General features: G+C 40.6%; 2 protein-coding genes across 5 annotated transcripts; one reads left to right on the top strand and one right to left on the bottom strand.

The window, feature by feature from the left end:
* The first annotated feature begins 2,417 nt into the window (after window positions 1-2,417).
* Window positions 2,418-15,759, top strand: fggy (FGGY carbohydrate kinase domain containing). 4 transcript variants are annotated; one of them, XR_910418.4, is made up of 16 exons: window positions 2,431-2,554; window positions 2,784-2,987; window positions 3,862-3,973; window positions 4,777-4,928; window positions 5,130-5,218; window positions 5,516-5,631; window positions 5,726-5,854; window positions 9,362-9,465; window positions 9,577-9,684; window positions 10,456-10,517; window positions 10,684-10,846; window positions 11,548-11,622; window positions 11,727-11,889; window positions 12,264-12,358; window positions 15,246-15,307; window positions 15,546-15,759. XR_910418.4 is itself a non-coding variant. In XM_004078978.5 (16 exons), the coding sequence occupies exons 2-16, from the start codon at window positions 2,805-2,807 to the stop codon at window positions 15,625-15,627; spliced, it is 1,653 nt and encodes a 550-aa protein (XP_004079026.1). In that variant the 5' UTR covers window positions 2,431-2,554; window positions 2,784-2,804; the 3' UTR covers window positions 15,628-15,759. The 4 variants fall into 4 exon arrangements, 3 of the variants coding, with proteins under 3 accessions (XP_020566555.1, XP_004079026.1, XP_020566554.1); XM_004078978.5 differs by having other exon boundaries at window positions 11,727-11,847; XM_020710895.3 differs by having other exon boundaries at window positions 2,453-2,587; window positions 11,727-11,847.
* A 241-nt stretch (window positions 15,760-16,000) lies between these two features.
* LOC101173412 (peroxiredoxin-6-like) lies at window positions 16,001-18,995 on the bottom strand. Its single transcript, XM_004079068.5, has 5 exons — window positions 18,832-18,995; window positions 18,237-18,393; window positions 16,654-16,803; window positions 16,417-16,563; window positions 16,001-16,334 (listed from the first exon to the last, which is right to left on the bottom strand). Exons 1-5 carry the CDS (start codon window positions 18,921-18,923, stop codon window positions 16,143-16,145), a joined length of 738 nt encoding a protein of 245 aa, XP_004079116.1. The 5' UTR covers window positions 18,924-18,995; the 3' UTR covers window positions 16,001-16,142.
* Window positions 18,996-19,149: the final 154 nt, after the last annotated feature.

Here is a 19,149-nt window from a genome sequence, read left to right as displayed (position 1 = left end):
AAACACAACATTTAAAAGTGTTTGAAAGCCACTGTTTGGGGGCTTTAACGACCCCTCTCCAAGTTTTTAACAAGATTTTCAGCGTTTCTTTTTTCAAATTGTTGCCAAGCAGGAGCAGGTGAAAAATGTTATTTGAAAAAGCTTGTAGTTGTTGAATTCTGATACATCCACTTGCAGGCAAATAGATCCATGAACATCTTCGTTTTCCTCGTCCGAGCTGGCATCTGACTTAAAACTGTACAGCTGGATGATGGGTGATGAATACAGGCTTACTCTCTACACCAACTGTGAGGCGAATATCTGATTAACACCTACCGCTCTGCAGAATCTATGTCACAGAAAACGACACAAGTTTTCTTCCTATTCTTTGTTCTCCTTTTATTCTATTGTTTTTTTTCTATTCTTCTTGGTCCTCTGTTTGTACACCTGCATGACCATCAAATAAGAAGTTCCATTCAGTTTACTACAGTGGCTCAAAGCCATGCTTCCTGTTTCTCTGTCAGCTTTTCCTCTCTGCTTTCCCCTCTCCCAGTCTGGGCCAGCTGTTTCCACTACACGCAGTTCTCTAATCAGAAAACGGGCCCTGCCGCCCTCCCAACAGGCCCCACACTGCTTTTTATGGAGAGACTTAGAAGTCAAGAATTCATGTGTGCCAAACACAGGTTACAGCGCAAGTGCGAATGGATCAACATAGCAAAGTTTTGATTACCTTCAGGCATATGTAAGGAACACACACGGAATCCCTGCGAGCGTGGAGAGAGACGGATGAGATTTCAAACACTGTCTGCACTGTTTGTGGAAGACCATCTGTTTCTTCCTGTCCTGCTGCTTAGTTTATCCCCAGACTCCCCCTCTCTTCTGACCATCACTGGTCCAAACATAGTGGTCTCAGCCAGGACCCCTTTCTTTGCGCAGCTGCGTATCTCCTGCAAGAACAGGAGACACAAAGTGGGATACAGAGGTCAACTATAGGGCTTTTTAGGTTCTGGCTCTTGCATGGCAACAGAATTCATTCATATTTCCTTTGAAGAGCGACTGCTTGGATTTGACAAGTTAAACAGCATACAGTATATTATAGCGTATGTAAACAAACACAATCACAAGGCAGCTAAATGCTAGTGGCCACATGGTTTGACAGACAATCAGAAAAGGGTTAGAACCCTTGCATGGCCCCAAGAAAAAAGTAGTACACTTGAAGTTTGTTTTATCAAGTTTTCTTGAGTATACATTCATTTATTTGAATAGGGGGGACAGCGCATATTAATAAACATTTCTGTCAATATGCCAGAGTTAGCCAAAGGGCTATTTTTCATCTGCAGTCCCTGGGAAGATGTTAAAAATCACCCTAAAAGATCAAAGTAAAATCACATATTTACATAACATTACATATATATATTACATATACATATAAGTATAGCAATTATACTATGCATATGTCTAGGATGTACCAACTGAATGCTTTTTCAAACTAAATTGGAACATTTTAAGTTAACAGTATGGTATAGAAAAATTATATATGTAGTGCACTTAAATAGACCACTTTTTGCTAAGGGAGCTCTAAAATTTTTGATTTGATTTGAAATGGTTTATTTATTTGTACAAATAATACATAACAGCAATATAATCATCAGTTATACATTCATACAGTAACTAATCAAACTTAAGATAATTATACATATTAATAAATATTGCTTGAAAGGGAGTGGAAGGAAGCGAATTTATATAATCCCACCCCGTTATACTGTAACCATTTTATTACATGATTTATCAATATCCGGTTCCCAGTTTTTATCAGACAGAATTAAAAATCATAAGATATCGATAAAGCACATGACAAAGATGAATTACTTAAGTATTACGTCAAAAATAACTATTTTAGAAATCAACATGGCAAATGCAGAACAGTCATCTGAAATATATGCAGATTATGTTACTTATAAAAGCCATTCATATGAATAAAACATAATACTATATCAGTAAAGTAGACACAACACTGTTTCAGGAATTTTCATAGCAAAATTTCATCAAGTATCAAAAGTTAAAAACATGTGCAAAATTATGCTACATTAGGAAAGATTTTTGAATCAATTTATCAATTTCCACAATTTTTTTTAATGACAAACAAATATATTTTACTCTGAAAAATAGACTATTTTCCAGTGTGACTTGGTGGAGTTGCCCTGTGTTGTAGATTTAAACCAGCCAATTTGGGGAAAAAATGCTAGAAGTATTAGGATTTGTTAAAAATAGATTCCTAGATGAATTTGTCATTTTCAAATAAATGTGCCTATTTTTGGAATACATCTGATTAACCTGTAAAATCAGACTCCTTAAATTTAGTTCCTGTTTGCGTTTTGTGTCCTTTTTGTAAACTTGACATATATTTCAGTATTTTTTGAAACAAAAACAAAAGAAAAAGAACGGGGGGGAAAGCGGCTGTGTACCTTTTGTCCTCTTTCGCTTTCCGTCTCAGTAGCGCTCTGCAGAGCAGAGTACAACTGGCACAAACTTGGACGATGAACCCACAGGGTGTTGTGACTTTTTCTACTAGCGGGTGGGTTGGAATTGATGCAACAGTGACAATTCGGTGATTTTATTCATAAATACTTTTATTTATTTTCTTTTACAAGGGAATCTGTTAAACGTGCGTGCAAACCGCCTTTGTTACCGCTGACAGTGACAGACAGTCGCGGGATGAAAGAAAGTTTTCGATCGGCGGTTGGGGTCAAGTTTTAACTTTCCCCTCCGCATGTCGAAACTAACTGGTATATTTTGGTGGTCAGGAACCAGAGGTGCCTGTCCTGATGGCGGAGCGCTTCTATGTCGGGGTGGACGTGGGGACCGGCAGCGTGAGGGCCGCTCTGGTGACCGGGGACGGCCGGCTGAGGTGCACTGCCGAGGAGCCCATCACCATCTGGGAGCCTCAGCCGGAGCACTTCGTCCAGTCCTCCACTGAAATATGGCACAAGTGCTGCGCAGTTGTCAAAGTAGGGGGGTTAGAGGCATTTCTGAGTATTTCTTCATTCAAGTTATTGTGTATCAGGAGCAGACGAAAAAATGCTGTTGGAAAAAGCTGTGAGAAGCTACTATGTAAGCCACAAGCTTCCTGATCCGCTCCATTCTGATGCATTCTGATGCACCACTTGTAGACAAATAGATCTATGAATGTCTTTGTTGTCCTCATCTGAGCTGGTGTCTGGTACAAAATTAGCTATTTTTTGTTATAGCGGTAGTGTTAGGTTGGGGTTGTGAGGAGCGGAAGAGAGTGTAAAAATAGAAGGATGATGGGAAGTGTGAGTGGGTTCACGCTTCCCCAACAGTCACAACTCAGAGGCAGAATTCTGAAGAACTACTGCTGCTGTGCAGAAACGGTGTCCTAGAAAACAACAAATTTTGACTTAAAAACGAACGCCAACAAACGAAAACCTCATAATGAAAGACTACTGGGAATGCTTTTACAATGGATCAAAAGATGATCGTATTGGGACTTTAAGGAACTTATTATTTGGACAAATACAAACAGTTTTGCACTGTTTTCAAGTCAGTTGGTCAGTTCATTCCCCTAATGACAGTCATGTTTGACATAATACTATAATTGCCCATTTACCAACTAATTAATTGATTAAATGTACACTCCCGATTTACAAATGTGTACATTTAACTTATTTCATAACTTTACAATGACAAATGGGGTCTTTATGAGTAAATTTTTTTGTTTTAATTTTATTCAAGCAATGATAATATATTTAAGAAGTCTTTGACCTTAAAAGTTGTCTTGCAAAACTGTGCACATCTATTAGAAGTCAAAGTTTTGATCTTGATGTAAACTTCAGAATAAAAGCATGCATGTATTTGTTGCAGAAAGTCACCGAAGGTGTGCAAAGTGAGCAGGTTCGGGGAATAGGCTTTGATGCTACCTGCTCTCTTGTGGTTTTGGACAAAAGCTTCCAACCTTTGCCGGTCAATCAGGATGGTGAGGGTTATTTTTTTCTACTGTAGTTTTACCTTTGTCTAAATATGTAATTATTATTCCTCATCTCATTAGAAAAAAAGTCTCTGCTTCATTACCTCTTCAGAAATCTATCGTCAGCATGTGAAATCAGCATTTTGAACTTTTATGTGTATAAAATGTGTAAACAGAAAATGTTTGACCTTAAATGTTAATTTCTTAATACAAAGCTTAACTTGTCACTTTTGAATTTAGTATACATGGAAACACCAAAAAGAGAAGGATAATCAGCTGATTTTATAAACATTTGACACAGAAGTTAGAAGTCATAAAGTTAGAAAGTCATTCTGGAAAATGAAATGCGGATAAAGAGAATTTCCTTAAAATTATTCATAGGTTATCGATCAGCAGACTATCCATTATGCAGTGTAAAAAAGTAGCCTGAAAAAACTACCTATCTATGTCAAATGCAAGAAAATAACCCAAGCTTTTTGAAAAAAGAAGTGCTTATTTTGCTCTTAATTCTCTCAAATAAAAAAAAATGTATACTTTTAAATAATTTTTGTTACTAATCTAAAGATTTCTGCAAATCTTTTTTGAATTGGTTGATTTTAAGTGCAATATCTTTTTAAACTACCAATAAAAGCAACATAATTTTTCTAAGGTTGGAAAATTATGCTAAAACTATTTCTTTGTTGTTGTTGTTATTGATATCCTTCAGCTGTTTGCCTCTTTTAGAAAAATCTACAGTATTTTTCAAAATAAAAGCACAGGTTTGTCACTTAATGCTCCTATTTAAAATCTAGCAAAATCTGTTGTGTTTTTAGGCGATGCACAGAGGAACATAGTGATGTGGATGGACCATCGCGCCGCCGAGCAGGCGACACGAATAACAAACAGCAGCCACGAGGTCCTGCGGAGGGTTGGAGGGGTCATGTCACAAGAGATGCAACCCCCTAAGCTCCTGTGGCTGAAGGAGGTGAGGGGTGAGCGGGGTCACCATCTCTTCACCCGCCTCCGTTTGGCTCCTTGTTGCTCCTCAAACTGACTGGTCAACTTTAGAAAAATAATCACATCCGCAGCCTTTTTTTTAAATTTTTTTTTTAAGTCCTCTACTTCCTCGGCACATGTTTGGAAATCTTTTATCCTTAAAACGAGGGGTTTTTACTGCTTTTTTTAGAATCTGAAGGAGAGCTGTTGGGACAAAGCCGCTCACTTCTTCGACCTGCCAGACTTTTTGTCTTGGAAGGCAACAGGTTTATTAACAAGGTGAATCATTGAAGCCTCTAGTTGTGAGTCATTGTTTGTCATGTTTTACCTTAAACGTGTGAGTGTATGTTTACAACATTTCGTCTAACAGAGGTTAGATTCCTGCTGACAAAATGCATTTGCTGATGCTCTACTTCTCTGACCTGAATCGTTGTCAAAAAGAAAGATTCAAGTTAAACTTTTTATCATGAAATGTTTTTTAATTTATATATCTTAATGTCCTCACTAGACCAATCTTAACAAAAATATTTTTTTTTGATGCACAATATTAGTACTCACCTATCTATTGTTTTACAGATCTTTATGCACCCTTGTGTGCAAGTGGACGTACTGTCCTCCAGACGGATGGGATGCCACTTTTTGGACTAGTATCGGCCTGGAGGAACTTTTGGAAAACAACTTCTCCAAAATAGGTCACACACCCACACACACACACAAATAAAGAAATGTCACTCTAGATATACAGGGGGAACCACTGCCACTTAACTTTGTGTTTTTGCTATCCAGGTAGTGAAACAAGTCCTCCTGGAAGTTCACTGGGCAAAGGCCTGACAATGGAAGCTGCAGGGGATTTGGGTTTGAACCCTGGAACTGCAGTCGGTGCTTCTCTCATTGATGCGCACGCCGGAGGCCTAGGTAACATTTGGAGTTCCACTCCAATCATCTTTTGATCTATTGGAAAATCTTTCCTAGTGGTCTTTTAAATATGATTATGCCGTTTTTAGCCAAAAATCAAAAAGCTTGGGTCATTTTCTTGAAGATAATTTCTGCTGAGCGACAGAAGTTCAGCTCACCTTAAGAATCGCAGAAGCTACATTTTTGTGCTATAAGCTTGCCATAGCGTTTGCGCAAGAGACACCAGCAACTTTTCTGTTGCTTCCTGTGATTGATTAGTACATGCTTAGGCAAGTTCAAGGTCACCTGAGAGACTCTAACAGTCATCAGTTGCTCTCTGTATTTGCCAAGACTGAGTCAAAGAACAGTAATTCTGGCATAAGGTGGTTTGAAGGTGAGCGTGGGCTGTGCTTCCATTACACATATGCGCAAACAATTATTGAAATTCTAGAAAAAATATACAATTTTTCAATTACACTGTTTCAATTGAATTATAATTTTGCGAATAAACACAAACCAATTCCCGCGATAAGTCATTCAGAAACATGGAGATGGGTGTGAACAATACTTTGATTGACAGCAGATACATTTACATTTTTACAGCACTAGCACTCATTTTCATCTATCAAAGGAGACTTCGGCGTCTCATTCAGGCCATGGAGCAGCAAGCTCCTTACACGTGGGAGCGGCTATGGATGAAGCCATTTTGGGAAATGTTGGTTGGTGTTTTTTCAGGGGAATTTTGGATCCAACAATTCCGCATGACACGCTAAACTTTGGATGAGCTGTGTGATGCTGTGGGACTTTTTGTGGCGCCCGCTGTGCAGTGCACAAGGCAACCAGTTCCTACAAGAAGTGCATTGCTATCCGGCTGTTGGTCACATTACTCATTTAATTAAACATTGTATCCGTTGCAATTCTGAAAAATATGTCAATTTTGATGGGTCTCAAAAACCATCACCTGCAAGCGCATAAACGTTTTTCTTTTTTGTAACTGCATGTTTCTTTTAGAGTATTTGCATTCTGCAAATGTATTATCCCAAATCCAATTTGCCCAATTTCATAGTTGATTCGAAATTTCCCTTGTGTGTCCTTATAAAAACAAAAACAAAAGGTAAAATACTGCAACACACGAGGACCATCTTTCATTAAAATATTGAATATGTGGGCTTACGATGTAACATATAACGGCTGCTGTCATTAACTGCTTACACACAGCAGGGACTCTTAAAATTAATAATAATAATAAAAAGAGGAAAGATGTTCATGTTTAACTGGAATAGCTAAATCTGTACACACGGAAGTGTAACTCTTTCACTTCAGGATTGAAGCTTGTTTGAAAACAAAAGTGATTACTGTAGTCAATTCACCAGATTACCACTAGGGGGCGTTCTGTTTAAGTTGAGTCATGGCATCTGAACTTTGATGTTTCGCCACTCATCCAGGTGGCTTGAGATTTGAACTGAGAAAAGATCAAGCTTTTATTAACCCTTTGACACCATAATAATTGACAGTCCTTCAGCTACTATAACTCTACAACTGTTTACGCAATTAATGTAATTCCAGTGGATTCCGAAGACGAGAAAAGCAGCCTTTCACTGATTTGCAACACTTTACCGTACTGTAGATGTTACGCAATCAACTTGGAGAAAAGCGGCTTAGCACTGATTTACGTTTGTAAAGTGTTGCATAATAGTGCAACAGTGATATGAAAAGTATCTTTTCTTCAATTAGTGTCTAAGTAACCTCTGTAGCACTGGGTCGTGCAGCCACATAAGGCCTTGTTATGAAAAAGCTTAGGGAAATAGGGAAAACAGCCAGATGTTGCAGAGAGAGGTTGGTGCAGAGGTATAGGAGGAACGTCAGAGCAAGACAGTAGCCATGCGCCAACAGGGGCCTGGACAAGCTGGGATGGTGCAGTGGCCCGGAAGATCACTTGGACTGAACTACAGAAGTCTGAACCAGCTCGACTAAAGTTCTTGATCCAATCAGTGGATAATGTCCTCCCGAGCCTATCTGATGTCTATGCCTGGGGTCGAGCCATTGACTGTAAAAACAATGGAGGAATCGAGGTGTGACGTTACCTCCAGCTCTCGCAAAATGAGGCAAAAACCAGGCATGATCAATCCTGGTTGGGCTGCCCAGGTGAGGGTTTCTGAAGATCAAAGACCCTAAACACCCTGTGACCCTGGCTTCTTCACTGACGATGTGTCCAAGCTGCACCAGTTAGGTGAATTCTAACCAACCTGTTCAGGTGAAGCCAGGAACGTCTCCAGAGTTGAGAGGCTAATCAAGCAGTTCATAGATTAAAAAGCTCAATTTAAACAGAATAGACATTTTTTTTTGGCATAAAGGAAAAATTAAGGTTTACATTTCATGAATTGGTATTGCATGTTTAAAGTGAAAGTTGATTGGAGCAGATCGATAGACCTTTAAAAATCTAGCCTTATTACCAGAGGTGAATTCTTTTCCATTTTTCTATTGTTTTCTATCCATTTTTTTGCAAATCTAAGTGTTTTATTTGCCCAATAATTAGACACTTGTTGCTTATTTTCTTCCACCCCACAGAACAGATCTGTGAGATGTTATTCTGTTCTCTGATGGAGGAATTTAGACCCACTAGTGGGAAATAAAGTCAAGATCATATCTTTAGGTTTCATTAGTCTTTAGTTTTATCCATCCATTCATCCATCCATGTATTTTCCTAATCTGCTGCATCTCTTTCAGGATCATGGGGAAGCCAGAGTTTTGTTGATAGTTTAAGTATTTCAAATCAGATTTGGTTTTTAGTAGAAAGAAATGCTTCAGTTGTGCTTGTAGGTTGCCAGCGTGTGGCTTAATTAGCGTCTTGACTTACAGGAAACCCTAAAAAGTCTTTTTGGGAGGCTGTGTCATGCTTTGGGGTTGGCTGCCCCTCAATTGAATTTTAAAGAAGTTTTTGACCTCAAGTGTCAAACTTCAGGCTGCAGAAATAAACCAAGGATCCCACTTGTAGTGGTGTGAGAGCACAAACACGCTCGCGTTCACAGATATCTCAGCCTTGAAGCCTTGAAGACAAACCGGCACACCCTGCGGTGTCCAGGACATTTACAAAAAAAGTCAACAAAGCGATAAAGCAGCTGACAAATTGTTCCCACCGTCACAGTAAACAAAACAAATCAGTTAATTTTTTTGTTTTTGTTTTTTGTGTATCACGGTTGGATTAAGTATCGTTTTCGCCGGCTTTGTGCCATCAGTCCCCTTTTCCCTTTTACAGAAATCCAGCCCATCTGGTTTTCTTCTGTGAGGTAAACCGCTCGTGAACTTTGCCCTCCTGACCCGAAACTGATGCCTGATTGTTGTGTCAGTCAGAGGTCAAAACGCGCCTCCCCGCCGGCCGCCATCGCAGCAAGGCACAATCTGGAAGCGGGTCAGCAAACATTCTCCTGGCATGGTGGATCAACAACAGCTTCCAGATGATTTTCAGGAGATAGGAAATCTATTAGGTTTTATAAAAATAATAAAACATTGCTGCTGTGCTCCGTGTAGGTGTGATTGGTGCGGACGTGAAGGGGTTCAGTTTGCCCTGCGAGCATCGCTCAATCTCCTCACGCATGGCAATGATCTGTGGGACGTCGACTTGTCACATGGCGGTCAGTGATCTACAAAACCCATTTCTCATTATTCTGACCATTTAAGATCATCCAAAACATTCCTACATTCATGAAGCCCACTTTTAAGGTTTTGTTTTCACCGTGAATCAGATCAGCGAGACGCCGCGGTTTGTGCCAGGAGTGTGGGGACCCTACCTGTCTGCCATGGTGCCAGGTCTGTGGCTCAACGAAGGGGGGCAGAGCGCCACTGGAAGGCTGGTCAGTCCACCTAATCTACATTTAGAGACTTAACTGACCTCCTTTGTGCCTAAATAACTACTGTTGCAGGTAAATAAGTCGTGGAGAAGTGCACAAGAAACTCAAAACAACCTGTCTCCTCTGATTTCAGCCCTTAACAGGTCTAATTTTTTTAGAATTTCTCAACACTTTTTTGTAGCAATTTATAAAAAAAAACAGTTAGCAAAAAAGTGAACAGTGCGTTAGTACTGGCCAAAAATTAAAAAAAATATTTTTAAAGGTATTTGTTTTACCGAAGAGACGTTTAAGGGAAGTGCCAGTGTGGGAAAATAGAGCATTCAGGAAGAGGTTCTGATTTTTAGGGAACTGATATATATGAAGTAGCAGCTCAACGTGGAAACCATCGTTATCTTAAACTTCTCCTCGGGCTACAATCTTTATTTCGCAGAAAAAGGAAGCTGAAGTTTGTTTACTTTGCTGAGGAACTGATTATTACTCAACCAGTCACTGCTAGATATTCTCTGTAAATTAAAGTGTCATCTAAAAGTTAGTGGACTAGTGAGGCACAGTTTAATCATAAAAATGAAATCTGAATAACGGGACGTCCCGGACTTAACACGCTTGAGGACAGATGAAAAAAAGAGAAGAATCCAATTTGAATTGTTTTATTTGGATGAAAAAACCTGATTAAGTTTTTCTCCTTTATTTTAAAATAATCTATTAAAGCCTTGCAGGTCATAAGAATCGCCTAAAAGCTTGAGTTTGAACATGTCGCCCTCTTGCGTCCCTCAGATCGACCACGTGGTGAAGGGTCACGCTGGGTTCACACAGCTGGAGGCGCAGGTTCAGCAAAGGTGAGGCCGCAAAGGACATGGAACAGCGTGAAGTGCACTTTAGTAAGAAAATCCCCCCCATATTTTTTTAAGCATGTCACACTTTTACTTTCTAACTATAAGCTCCTTAATATGCTCGTCCCAAGTCTGGACAATTGCAGACGGTTGCGTCGTGTTTTTGTGATAGCGTTCCCTTCACTGGAGGGAACATCTACTCGTACCTGAACAGCCACTTGGGTCAGATGACCAAGTCTGGGTCGCCGGTGGATCTGCTGACCTCTAGTCTTCACGTGTGGCCAGATTTTCATGGCAACAGGTCGCCGCTCGCTGACCCAACCTTGAAAGGCATGGTGAGAGAGCTTGGCACAGCTGTCTGCTGAAATCTAAACTCTGAATCTCCGATATGCACATATGGAAATCAATGCAGATGTGAATAGAATAGAATAGAACTTTAATGATCCCGTATAGGGGAAACTACCCTGTTACAATAGCTCTATTAACCCTTGTGCTATCCTAGGCACTTTAACATTGGGAGTTGGGTCATCTAGACCCACTAGACAGTGCTCTGAACCTTTTTTCTTCAATGATTTGTGAACCTCACTGGTGTCCATGGATTACATGAAATTTTTCCACCTTTATCCACCTTGTCATGGTAGGAATAACACGTCAATGTAAGGGTGGGGTCATCTAAGATAGCACAAGGGTTAACACAGCAAATAGATAAGGGAGATGTGAATAGAATAGAACTTTATTGATCCCATACATCCCATCTAATTGTGTCTGGGCTCCCAGAGTTTTGGCCCAGTCAGCGTGGGATGAATCAGGTTCCGACCAATCCTAGCAGAGACCAAGAGCCCCCCCCTGCCATCTGCTTTTGACATTAAGCAGATTTTGTCATGAAACTGTGTTTTCGCGGCAACATGAGACATTAAAAATTGCTAACATTATGGTTTTTCAAAATCTCCAAATATCTTTTTATCTACTGTAAAATTGTTTCCAGTGGTCTTTGAATTATCTTTAAGCTTTTGTTTTTTTCCACTTTCTTTTCCAGGTGACAGGACTGTCCCTCTCCCAAACCTTGGATGACCTGGCGCTGCTTTACTTAGCCACCATTCAAGCCCTCGCTGTGAGCTAAATGAACGGCTGCTCCCTGCAGTTTCATTTGCTAAGGTCTAGTCCTGATGCGAGAACCAGCCCCTTCTTTCAGATGTCACCCTTCTCTCCCTCCAGCTTGGCACGCTTCACATTCTAGACGCCATGAAGAAAGCAGGACATGACATCAGCGCCCTCTTCCTTTGCGGGGGCTTGAGTAAAAACGTCCTGTTTGTGCAGACACACGCCAATGCCACAGGTGCGCCAATCAGAGGCAGTCTTCCAGGGTTTTTCCACTAAGGTTTGACATTTCAAGCTGATGGTTCTACTTATTCTTTGATTTCCTTCCTAACTGAAGTTCATATGATAAACCTGTGAGGACAGCAGACAATACAGAGGTCTCCATGAGAAAAAAAGAAGTGCTGTGTTGTGCAAACTCGCAGTTATCTGACTTTCTTTTGCACAACCTGTTGCCCTCTTCCGCCTTCTCTTTAATGAGCTGTTAAACAGTTTAATAGACTGGAAACAGCCCACCTTTGAAATTAAGCTAGGTTTGTTTTTTTCCATTATAGCCATCTCCAGAAAGAAAGAAAAAAATAAAGATTTGGAGAATTGACCTGTGGATGTGATAGATCTAAAGAGAACACTGTTTCATGCGTTCTCTCTGTTATCCAGGGCTGCCTGTGGTGTTGCCAGACCAGACCGAGGCGGTTCTGGTGGGAGCAGCAGTCTTGGGAGCATGTGCGTCACGTGACTACAGCACCCTACAGGTAAACCAATAAAGATTTGCGTTTTACAATGAAGGCTGGCTTGGAAGTTTCCGTCCGTCTCTGCGCATCAGCTAATTGCCTCACAATGATGTCCTCCGAAATGATTAAATGTTCTCTTTTATGTAAAGTCACCGCAGAAATGTGTTTGTGAGTGAAACTTTATAGAGACAATGATGAGATAAAGCAAATAAATGGTTGTATTTCATCTAAAGTGATACATTTCTGACTATTTAAGAATGGTATTCTAAATTAAAACACCCACTCTGATGATAAACATGTTCTTGTGGCATTTTCTGATGATTGATGACATAGACAGAACAGGCCAAAAGTTTGGACAGACCTTCCCCTTCATTTGAATGAGAAGTTGTGTCCAAACTTTATCCTAGAAAACATCTTTTTTTTCAAAGATTCTGGCTAAAAACAGCATAATCATAATTAAAAGGAACACTTTTACAATAGGTCAAAAGATGGTCAGAGTTAAACTTTAAAGAAAAAGAGGAGGCCAGGAGGCCTAAATTATAAACGCTATATTAACCCTTTTTACTTTAGCGTAAACAACACAAGTACTTTTTGTATTCAGGTCTTTGGACATGCAAATAATTTTTATTCCAATTCAAAGCAAACACCTCTTTCTGGCATCAGCTCTGCAGATTCGATGTGCCTTTTAACATCTATCTAAAGCCGTAACATAGAGTCGTAAAAGAAGAACAAGCAATGGGAAAAACTGACTTAACCACATAGAAAACAGGTCACTTGAAAAACATTGTATGTAACTGCTGTCAGCAAAGAACAGGAAACCAATATGTAACTTGACTTGTTTAGAGAATAAACTTTAAGCAAGAGAAACCCTGTATCAGACTGCAGAGTTGATTTGTGTCAGATTTATTTAACATCATCCAAATGACCCAACCCCCCTGAGTTTTGGAGCGTAATCCCTGCCGCTACCATGTGTCAAAATGAGATATGAATCATACATTTCTTAATCCACTTTATTTTTTAAATTTAGCGAAAAATAGATTCACAGAACTTGAACAAATTAGTTTATGGAAAAAGGGAGTTTTGGTGAGTTTAGTGTACCAATGTTTTGTATCACTAATTTTATTTTCTGTTTTAGTGTTCTGCAAGTCCCTTGTAAATTGAAGAAAAGGGCAAATTATTTTTATAAATTATGCAGCTGATGATACTACTTTATTTTGGAAATTTGGAAGTCCACATCACTAAGGTGTGTAATGTTTGACGTAAAACCACATGCTTTTATTGAGAAATCCCATTGGTCAGTTTTTAGCTTGAATAACTGGCACTACAGAAAATATATATTATGAAAAAAATGAGGATAAGCAAGAACAAGTTATAAATAGGTAGAAGAGCAAGAATGGTTATTTTGACAAACAATGGGGATTTTGACTTCTTGGAACCAGTGGGTACTTCCTGTTTGGTCCGTTAGGGGGGGGAGGAGTCACTCAGTCCACTTCTCATGTGTAATCAATAGTTTCCCTCCAGTCCACATAAAGAAATGCGTGACGCGGATCATCCTCCCGGAGGAAGAATTTTCAGCCCCTAAGTCACAACGGCTCCCCCTTAAAAAAAAAAGAAGACGTTCGGACTCCACTACAGCCCCAAATGCCCCAACGATTGCAGCAATTGGGCTAGGAAAGCAATTCAGATTTGGACTAAAAAGGGTTTAGTTTTTAGAGACCAAAAAAATGTTTTGTTTTTTCCACATTGTTGAGGTGGGAAAAGTTAACCTCATTCATTATGTTTGTTCCACTTGAAGCTTTATTTCCACTGTTTCTGAATCTTTTGGGTGACACCATGTGTGCACGTGTCCTTGGAATCTATGCTTCAAACCATGTTGACCTTTCGGCACATCCCTTTAGGGGTCGCCACAGCGAATCGGCTTTCCCTGATTCCCTCAGGTGGTTTCGCAGAGAGTTTCACGCCGGATGTCCTTCATGATACAACCCTGTATTTTTATCTGGGCTTGGGACCAGCACAGGGGACCCAAACTTGGGGCCCCCTTGTGGTTGCATAGGGTCCTGCCTAAGGACCCACATTGGATGAATGCTAAACCGTTTTGATTAGTCAAAAATGTATTCAGTTTAATTAGGAGCCAAATAAATTTTTAGCAGCTGTCTAATATTAAGGTTTAAAAACTTGATTTTGGCTTACTTATTTTTTGAGATTTGTCTTGTTTTTTTAAATTTATTATTATTTTGACTGACTGTCATTTATCCGATATTTCTCCTCATAAATATTAGTTCAAAATTGTCTTCAAATGTCAATCCTTTGGGGTCTGAATATTAGCATTGATCAGTGATTTGTAGCATAGTTCAATAAAGTTTTTCACACACCTGGCATCACAGGTATGTGAAAAACACAGCCATGTCTGATAATAGAAGAACCTAAGATGTCGATTTTTAACATAGTTTCATTGAAAATAAAACAACATTAGAGAGAAACTTGTAAGCTTTTGAACCTCAAAGTCATTTGAGTAGAACAGAGGTCCCTTATTGCCTTTTCTCTGTTTCTGAGGGGAGCTGTCTGTACGGTTCTGCTTTGTAACGCAAACATTGGGTCAACTGACCCGACGCAGGAGTTCACAGCAGCCTCCAGGCCACACCTGCTATAAATAAGACGGTATTATTCGAAGCGGGCCAAAGCTGTCAACTCGTTTTCACCATAAATCCATCGGCGCAGTTGTTGCACCTGATCCTCTCGGCCCGGATCTGCAGCCGGGATTTGGGCGGGTTTAGACAGGCCACGCCACACATTCATGGTGAACTCCGCCATGGTGCACGTCTTCCAGTTGGCTCATAAAGAGATTGTAGGGGAAGTAAAAAAAATGTATGCACACAGTGACTTTGTTTGTTTGTGCAATTTTTTGTAGGAGGCCATGGAGAAAATGGCTAAAGTAGGAAAAGTGGTTCAACCTGAGCGGGAGCTTCAGAGGTAAGCAGGAGATGTTCATATTGCAAAATGGACCTTTTTTTTCCATTTGAGTAGGTAACTTCCTCTTTTACTGCTGTGTCTCTTTTGATTTGCATATTTTACTATATACGCAGTCAAACCCAAATTTGTTCAAATATATATATATATTTAAGATTTCTCAAAAGAATTATTTCCTGTTGAAAAATAACTAAATAGATACAACCTATTTAAAAATATACACCGTATTTTTTTTTGGCAGTTTCTACGAACGAAAGTACAAAGTGTTTCTGCGTCTGGTCTCCCACCAGAGGGAGTACCAGGCCCTTATGGAGCAGAGGTGAGAGCCTACACAACGCTCTGGAATCCAAAACTGATGTCTTTAAACAACGTATTTTCCGGTAGTCACCCCGGAAGTGACTTTCCGCTGAAGTCCTCTTCAAAAACTGTGACCACAATAAACATTTTGGATTGACTCTTGTGTGCAAAACTCTTCCTTCCTTTCCGCCTTCCTGTCTGCTGGGCTCAGAGGGGACCTCAGGGACATCAGAGAGACATCATAAGCTCCGGTAAGGCGGGAGCAACAAAGTCGTCGCAGCTGAGATAACAGACCTTTCTTATATGATAATAGGGGTGGGGAGATCATGGTACAGTCCAGATGATTTGGGCACAAAGATCCCAAAGCAGTTTAATTTTCTGCACAGTGATCAGCTGTGATGGCAGGAGAATCAGAAGCTAGTTTATTTGCATAAATAAAAGCTCCATCATTTCTCATGTCAGTGCTTCTGCGTGGAAATAAAGAGGCTAAAACTCTACAATGAATTCAAAGGTAAATGCATGGGTTGTCAAATCTTGCCAACTAGTTTGCTGAGTTCACGTTTGACAGGGTTGAGTATATACATTCTTTGCTTTCGGTCTGCTTGGGTAACATTGGCGTGTAGCGGAGGTACTTCTTTCCGGAGGGCAGGTCCTTGCTGTAGACGCCATCAGGGAACATGGAGGCGGCCTCTTCCTCAGACATGGCGGGAGGAACCATCACACAATCTCCAGGCTGGAGAAACAGAAATGAGGCGGTTCCAATGCAGTCGGCCGCTGGGATGACTGCCGCCAACCCTCTCGGATGTGTTTCCTACCTTCCAGTCGGCCGGTGTGGCCACCCGCCTCTCCGCTGTGAGCTGGAGGGAGTCGAGCACCCGCAGGAGCTCGTCAAAGTTGCGTCCTGTGCTGGCTGGGTAGAGCAGTGACAGCTTCAGCCGCTTGTCGGGGCCTATGACAAACACCTACACCGGATTCAAACGAAGCGCCAATGAGCAGCTCGCTCTGTGACAAAGGGTGGTGACTGAACGTGTGTGTGTGTGTGTGAGCCTCACACAGCGGGCGGTCAGAGGCATGCCATCTTTGTCCTTCTCATCTGGGTCCAGCATGCCCAGGGCTACTGCCAGCTCCCGTTTGCTGTCTGCTATGATGGGAAAGGGCAGCAAGCCGCTCGCTGACTCCTCATTGTTGTAAGCCAGGATGTCCTAACCCCAGGAGAGAAGACAGGAAGCTCCTTACTCAGGTCATAGGCCACTCCATGAGGTTACAAACAAAAACACACAACTCTAATTCAACACTATTGGACATTCAGCCTCATTTAGCGTTATATTGTAAAATAATAAAGAATGAATTAACAAACGAATGTTTGGTAATTTTCCATTTTAATGATTTACACAATTATTGGTCTATGATAATTATCCATGCAGAATATCGCGTATGTCCGAAAATGGGACAAAAAGATGGAAGAAATAAAAAAAACTTGACTCAAAGAACTGAAGCTAGCCTAAAGGCCAGAAGATGAGTAGCTAGAGAAGGAGCAAAGGCTCATTTTTATGTCTGAATAAAGTCAAATATAAACGATAGAACAGAAATCACCAAAAAAAAGAGATTTTATGTAAAAATAAAATCCAAGTGTTAAGCTGCTCAGCTAAACATTTTTACTTTTTTTATAATATTTTTTTCATCTAAACGTCTAAAAAAATATTTTTAATCATTTTACAATTTCTATACAAATACTTTTTTTTAGCATCATATATTAGGGCTGTTGCTGTTCATATTTTTCGTCCACAATGAAAATGCTTCTTCTTTTTTTTTTACATTTTGTTTTGGCAAAATGTCAATAAGAGTCATTATTGTCATTCTCCCCTGAATTCGTTTTCATTTATTGATGAAAATGGGAAGTTTTGGGCTCATTTTTTGGCAAGAATGACTTTTAAAAAAATATATAACAAAGAATTCTGCTGTTTCTAAACTATTTAACGTCATTTCACTTGCTTGGCCAAAAGACAACAAATTTTTCCCAATTTTTCAAAGAATTTGTTTTTTGCTTAATTTTTGAAGATGATTTTTGGCTGTAGGGGTGCATTTAAAGTCCTACTTTTATATTCTTTTGTTCTTTTTCAAAAACATTCCAAGTGGTCTTTTAATTATGATTGTGCCGTTTTTAGCCAAAATAAAAAAAAAACCTGTCTTTTTGTTGGACTTAGTTTCTGCAGAGTGGTAGGAGTTCATTAATCACCCAATGAGTTTTGGGTGGGGGCAGAGTAAGCCTGCTCTCATTTCCCATCATCCCTCTGTTTACACTCTTTTGCAAGCTTATAGCCCCTCACAACCCCAACATTGTGGTGAGCAATATTGCAGCTATCCAGTCGTACAGTTTGGAGCAAAATGGCAGACGAGCTAGTAGATGCATTGGAATGGAGCTGAGCAGGGAACTTGTGGTTTGCCATGGTGGCTTCTACGTCACAACTGCAAGCTTTTCGGCCTTTTTTGTCTGCTCCTGAATTACATTGTTTTATTCATAAACCACTCAGAAATACAATTTTTAACTTGTGTAATTATGTCCTCCACCATCAACGTTAATCGGTCTTTTGGTAAAAGGAAGAAGTGTTGCACATGATGTTTTCAGGTGTGGCACCTTGCTCCATCCGCGATGATCCTCCAGAGTGTCAATGGACAGCGCCACCATCTTTACGCCCCGTCTGCGGAAGTCGGCGCACAGCCTGACGGCGCGGCCCAGCTCCGTGGTGCACACCGGGGTGTAGTCTCTGGGGTGAGAGAACAGAATTCCCCATCTGGAGGGGAGGGAGGGGGAGGCATCACTGTCAGAGCGACGCAGCTTTCGACTTTACTCAATTTCCTCTCAGACAGATTATGGCCGCACTTCTTTAGCGCTGATGGTACACTTGTGCAATAAAGCGACATGACAGGATGTGGCCCAGTTCGCCTTGATTTTGATCTCAGATTAAGTTTCGCATTAATTGTTCTGTCCTTCGCTGAAACCAAAAGGTTTAAGGTTCGATTCCAAACATCTGAGTTAGCTTGCTCATCTCTCAGCAAACCTAAAACTGTACATCTTTAAATTAAAGCTTCTCTTGTAAATTGAAAATTTTAAAAATCATTTAGACACTCTGTTCCGAAATTATGCTAAACAGCACACAGACAGACAAGAAAAAACAGGAACTGTGCGCGCGGGACACTTCCATTCACCAACAGCCTACATTTCTACTCACGAATTCCCGAGAAACTGGTGCAGTTTGATTTTCCCGTGGGTGCTGGCAGCCTCGAAATCCGGGATTACATCTCCGAGCAGAAGTCCTGGCATAGTGCGCGCGTACGTGGTCAGGATGCCGTGTCGAGTTCAGCGCCTCCGATGAGTGACAGTTTCAAAAGAAGAGGATGGGGAGGGGAGGGGGCGGGGGCGGGACACCCGCCCCTCAAAAAACACCTGCGCGTCAAACAGTGGACGCGCCAAAGTCGTGCGCTCTGGCGCAATTGCGCACAAATGGAGGGCACTAGCGCGAAAGGTACAGCTCATAACAGTATCATAA

The sequence above is a fragment of the Oryzias latipes genome, chromosome 17 (assembly GCF_053564925.1).
Source record: "Oryzias latipes strain Hd-rR chromosome 17, Olatipes_Hd-rR_3.1".
NCBI classification, from domain to species: domain Eukaryota; kingdom Metazoa; phylum Chordata; class Actinopteri; order Beloniformes; family Adrianichthyidae; genus Oryzias; species Oryzias latipes.
Note: the sequence above shows the minus strand (reverse complement) of the source record. Positions and strands in the feature narration are given on the sequence as shown.